Genomic DNA, 6,011 nt, shown 5'->3' on the forward strand with positions numbered 1-6,011 from the left:
GGCTTTGTTGAGTCCAGCTGAATTAAGGGGCTAAGGGGCTAGTGTGCCATTCACACCAGCTTTCAACACAGCCTTTAAGAGGGAAGGAAAGGAGGAGGGGGACAGGCATGCCTTAATCCACACCTGTGACCTGTGAGCAGTCCCAAGATTGAGCCCAAAATCTGAGCCTTGTGTGTCTGAAGGCAGATTATGGGAAAAGCAAAGGAAATCCTCAATTATTAGGCTTCTTAGCCTCTGAGGTTCCAAACTGTCTACTAACCTGGGTTCTCCAGCCTGTCTGTGTGAAGAAAAAGAAAAATGATCAACACCTCTAAAGAAATCACTCTATAGAGCTGGGAATGTGGCTTAGTGGTAGACTGCTTGCCTAGCATGCACAAAGCCCTGGGTTTGATACTTCAGCAACACATAAATAGAAAAAGCCAGAAGTGAGGCTGTAGCGCAAGTGGTAATGCTAAAGAGGCCAGGGACAGTGCTCAGGCCCTGAATACAAGCCCCCAGACTGGCAAAAAAAAAAAAAAGAATCTTTATAGTGAAGTTGCTGTTCTTCTTTGTTGTGACTGTGACAAGGTCTCCCTAAGTAGCCCAGGCTGACCTAGAAATCATGACCAGGAGATTTCAGCCTCCCAAGTGCTAGGATTATAGGCATGAGCCACGCCCAGCTTGTGCTTTTATTTTTTTTTAATAGTCTCTGCTCTAGAAACTGGAGAGAAACCAAGAGAGGGAAATAATAATAAGTAGGAATGATCCTAAAGTTCAGCCCAAACCCTATTTGTGACCCTTCAGCTATCTGTGCTGTGCTCCTGTGTGTATGTGTGCACTATGATTTGAACTCAGGGCCTGGGAGCCAGGTTCCTCATTTTCAAACTCTCAGGCAGCAAATTTCTCACAAAAAGCCCACAGACTAAACCTGGTACCAATGTCTCATTTCTCCTTGAAACTCCTGGTACCAAAGCTCCCCTGACTATCCACAGAGTACAGCCAACCTTCCTAAAATCTAACCTCTTATTTCAATCTCACAGCCAGTTCCTGGAGTCAAATGTGTGGTTTTAGCTGAAAAACACATCTGTCCTAGAGTTTTCATTCAACAGGTCCAGGGAGAGCCCCACAGTACAGAAAGGCTAAGAAAAGTTCAGTGTCAAGAAATCTGTTAGGTCGGGCTATAGACTTAAGGAAACTAGAACTAGCCACACAAACACCCAGACTGTAGGATGCCAGCTCCCTAGCCAAACCACTAGCCTCAGGCCATGCCTCCACCAGGAACTGCTCCCTCTCAGCCACCACCATCTGCTCTCAGGGGCCCTGTCCATCAACACCTGGGTCCTCAATCTATTTCACAATGTATGCTAACTTCCAAACTCCCTCCCGCACTTCCTTCTTACTTCTTTCCCTCTCCCCTTCCTCTCCTCCCCCTCCCTCCCTTCCCTTCCTCTTTCTTTCTTCCTTTCTGTCTCTTTATTTTAGATAATTAAGAGGAAGTGAAGAGACGAATGGATCAAAAAAATATGGTACCTATACACAATGGAATACTACATAGTGATTAGGAATGGTGAAATATTATTATTCGCAGGGAAATGGTCAGAACTCGAACAAATAATGTTGAGTGAGACAAGCCTAGAACACAGAAAACAAAGGGGCATGATCTTCTTGATATATGACTGTTAAGAAAGGGAGACGGAGAGACAGTAGAGACCAAGTCTGTGAAACCAAAAACTGCTTGTCAAATAGTATTTCCCACAGGATTGGGGCAGCGACCCAACAGTATGTAACTAAAACCAATTACTCAACACATAAAGGTCAAAAATTGACCTCTCAGTGGAATACAATAGCTCAAAATCTATGTATGTACGTTCATATAAGACTACTGTCCGGGCTGGGGATATGGCCTAGTGGCAAGAGTGCCTGCCTCATATACATGAGGCCCTGGGTTCGATTCCCCAGCACCACATATACAGAAAATGGCCAGAAGTGGCGCTGTGGCTCAAGTGGCAGAGTGCTAGCCTTGAGCAAAAAGAAGCCAGGGACAGTGCTCAGGCCCTGAGTCCAAGCCCCAGGACTGGCCAAAAAAAAAAGACTACTGTCGACATATTGTCTAATATCGATACTGCATTTAAAGCCCTAGGCGAATTTTCTTGGGTGCGGCCACATGGCTACTGTATATGTTCTTGATACATTGTATATTGTATATATGTCTACCTGACCTAAAGAAGGGAAAGAAAAACAGGGCGTAAGATATCACAAGAAATGTACACACTCCCCTACTATGTAACTGTACCCTTTTTGCACAACACCCTGTCCAAAAAATAAATAAATAAATAAATAAAAGCTACTTGGAAGCATTTAGAGAAGCCCAATATGAAATATTATTATAGTATCACAGCCAACCTCCTGGATATGCAGTGACACTGGGTAAGATACTCTTAGATGTCTACTGAGGTGTGAGGGAAACGACATACGCTAGGCCCTTCCAAACTGCTCAATGAAATACAAGCGTACAGAGGGACTGCGAATCTAGCTCAGTGGCAGCGTGCGTGTGGGACCCTACACGTGGCCCTGGCTTTTTCTTCTGGTACTGCAACAACAAAACAGCATGCCATGTGTACTTTCAGAAAGAATGTCAGAATAAGCATATGCAGCAAGACCCTAGCAATGATTATATGCGAGTTTGTAGTAACATTTTTTGGTATTATCCGTAGGATTGAGGATTTTCAATAAAGTTTGGAGAGAAAAGAGGGGAAAAAAATTACATCACTGTTAAAAACCAAAAAAATTTCAAAGTCAGTCAAGTGTTTGGAAAATAAATATAAGGAAAAAGTTTACTGCAAAAAAAAAAAAAAAAAAAAAAAGAGGAAGTGAAGGACCCACTGCCAATCCTTTGGCAGATTAGAAAATCACTTCAGGTCCCAGTGTCCATCCTCCAAGGGTTTTGTAAAGATGGACCAGATTGAGGGGTGGGATGAAAAGTGAATAAAGTTGTTATTCATAATAAATTATTATGTAAAGATATTATTAGACACAAGAGCTTGGATGGGCAAAGTGAAAACCAAAGTGGTAGAGGAGAATGCCTGGCAGCACACTGGTTCTGATCCCAGGAGGAACAAATATGTGCCCTGGCATATAGGAAGACGAAGCACCCACCACTTACATTGAGACACTTCTAACATACTCTCACACACACTCCCCTTTCTCTACTCACCCTACTCACCCTACTCTCCCACCTGGGCCAACTTGGCCTCCTTCTATAACCCACTAGTCACAGCCCACAGATGGCTTTCAAAACACCCCAGGCCACTCCACACCCTCTGACACCTCACTAGTCTGTCACAGCATGGTCTCCTAAGGGGCCCTAGGACAACCTGCTAGCATGTACAATTAGGAGGGCAGGGCTGGAATGTCCCAGTCTCCGTGGCTAAGTTTACTCCTGGGCCAGCCAACATAAAGCAGAGTAGAGAGAAACTGGCCGAGTAATCACTGACCCATTCTAGTGCTGGGCAGACAAGATAAGGCTGCCTTTCAGATCCCATAGGGCACAGCCCCGTCTCAGGGTTAATCAGTCAAGCTTCAACATCTGCAGATCACAATGCCTACTGCTGGAACAACTTCCAAAGTTCAAAATAAAATTTTATACAACACCAAGATGGCCACACAGATTTCTCATATGGCCAAAGGCTAGAAGAATAAACAAATGAGGAAGTTCCCTGGGGAGGGGAGTGGGGAATGTGAATGAGTTTTCTCTCTCTCTAAAAAAAAAAAAAAAATACCCTTTATTATTCTGATACCTGCCCAGCAACAGAAATCATGGTGTTGATACAGAGTAAGCACCTGGGAATGAATGAATCCAGACTGAATACTAGTCCCTTCCCTTGCTCCCAGTACTTCCCAACAGAGAAGTAGAACAAAGAAAATTCTAGATTATCACTGTGATAAGGCCTGAAATACATTGGGTGTTTGTATGCATTTTCAACCTGAGTCAGAGCTATTCTGCTTAAAAAAAAAAAAATCTGTCATTATTCCTTGGTGAAATTGTACCTGTATCAAAATGTTTCCATCCCTATGAATAAAAGCCTCAGTCCTGGTAACCAAGAGCAGGTTCCTCAGCTAGCCCCCCACCCCCAGACAGTACACAATGAGGCCCCAGCAGCCTGATCCATCCAGCTCGCTGACCCGGGACAAGTGCACTCCTGCTCAGCACTCCAGTCCCAACCAACAGGTTTTGCAATCTAGGCGGCCAGGATGTGAGGGGTCGGGATGACCTCTCAATGTTCTCAGCCACCTTCACAGGCCCAGCTATGCAGACAGAGCAAGCTTGCTCAACTACACAGCTTGCAATCCGCGAAAGTTTAGCACCCCCCCCCCCAACCGCGTAAACTCCAAGGGGATGTCTTCGGATAAAGCGGGGGGCAAGCGCATTCCAACCCAAGTGTCGGGGTGCGCGATTCCTAGGCCCCTTCCCCTGCCCCACCTCACCCCGCCCGGCCAGGAGACGCCAGGGCCCCGCCCTCACCTCGGCCCAGGACGTGGCCTCTCCCCAGGTGCCAGCGGGGAACCAGGAACGTGTAGCTCTCGGCCCCAAAGCCAGGGTAGCACGGCTCCGGCTCCTGGCAGAGCCTCGACGAGACCTGGAACAGGTAGGGGGGAAAGGGAGAGAACCCGGTGACTCGGGGGACTCCCTCCGGCCCACACCGAAACCCACGGCGCCGCGCGCGCCTCCCTCGCCCGGGGCGTCGGGATTGTGGGAAAGCGGGGCAGACAGCGACGTCATCCTCCCACCCCGAAACCTGCCCCCGCCGCCCCCCCCCCAGGAACTCCCACGGAGGGGGCCGCGGGCTCGCCGCCTTTCCCTCTCGGTCTCCCCTACCGTTGGGGATCCCACTTTTCTCAACACAAGAAGGCGTTCAATGCTACTTCCTCACACACACACACACACACACACACACACACACACACACACACACCCCGAACGCCTTCCACCCCTTTCCTGCCCCAGGGCACCCGGGTTCCTAGGTACACAGCAGGTGCCTTTGTAGCTACGAGTGCTCCCTCCCCACGCTGCAGGTGCCTTTGCTTCCCCCACCTCCAGGACCGTCCCCACCACTCCTGGCTCCCCCTTTTACTTGAGCCGAGGCTCCCCCTCTTCACAGGCCGAGGCTGCCCGGGGCCCGGCCACAGCCCCGGAGGTCCCCCTGCCCCCCCACCCCCCCAGCCAGCCCGCACCTCGTCGCTCCCCTGCGCACAGCCGGGCGCCAGCGGGCGGGGAAGCCGCGCGCGCCCGGGCCCCCGCCCACTGCGGTCCCCGCGCTGCCCCGCGCGCCGCGCAGCTTCCACAGCTCCCGGGTCAAACTTTCTTGAGGAGAAGGGAAACAGGGATGGCCGGAACAAGGGAGGAAGGGAAACGGGACGGGGGCACCGGGCGTGGGGTCGGAAAGTGTTCCCCCAAGGCAGGGCACCCGACTTACCTGCAGCAGCAGAAGCAGGAGCGCAAAGAGGCGGCAGCGCGGAGCGCCCATGGCGGGCGGGCGGGCGAGCGGGCGCGTGCCGAGCGCCGACCGAGGTCCGAGGTCCGAGGTCCCGGGAGGTCCGGACCGGCTGGAGCCTGCCGGGGCTTCCGTGTGCTCACAGGTGCTCGGCGGCTCCCGACGCCAGTGAGCTTCTAGGCAGGGCAGCAGCGCCCAGGTGTGTCCCGGGAGCCACGCCCCCGGAGCCGCTGATTGGCTGAGGATGCACCTGCGGACCACAGCCCATGATTGGCGCAAGCCGCGGGATAGGGGCGGGGCTCCGGTACAGGCTCCACCCAGCCAGCCTCGGCGGGTTCCAGTGACCTTGCACTGGTCTGCAGTGGGTAGAATGGAGGATTATTTACCTGCACTGTTAGGACTGCACCACGTTCGAATCCCGACCCTGTGAATGGGTCCCGAAGACCTGAGTTCAAAATGACTTTTTTTTTTATCTCCTGTCTCTGCTGCTATTTGAACACTAAGCCTTGTGCTTGCCAAACAGTCACACGTCCACCGAGC

General features: G+C 50.9%; 1 protein-coding gene across 1 annotated transcript in view; it reads right to left on the reverse strand.

The window, feature by feature from the left end:
- The window catches only part of Cdh1 (cadherin 1), a 66,192-nt gene extending 60,545 nt beyond the window's left edge, over nt 1–5,647 (reverse strand). The window contains 2 exon segments of the mRNA XM_048355245.1: nt 4,502–4,616; nt 5,454–5,647. Coding sequence (XP_048211202.1) covers nt 4,502–4,616; nt 5,454–5,504 — 166 coding nt within the window. The 5' untranslated portion in view covers nt 5,505–5,647.
- Between the last annotated feature and the right edge of the window lie 364 nt (nt 5,648–6,011).

Source organism: Perognathus longimembris, chromosome 10 (assembly GCF_023159225.1).
Source record: "Perognathus longimembris pacificus isolate PPM17 chromosome 10, ASM2315922v1, whole genome shotgun sequence".
In the NCBI taxonomy this organism is placed as follows: Eukaryota; Metazoa; Chordata; class Mammalia; order Rodentia; family Heteromyidae; genus Perognathus; species Perognathus longimembris.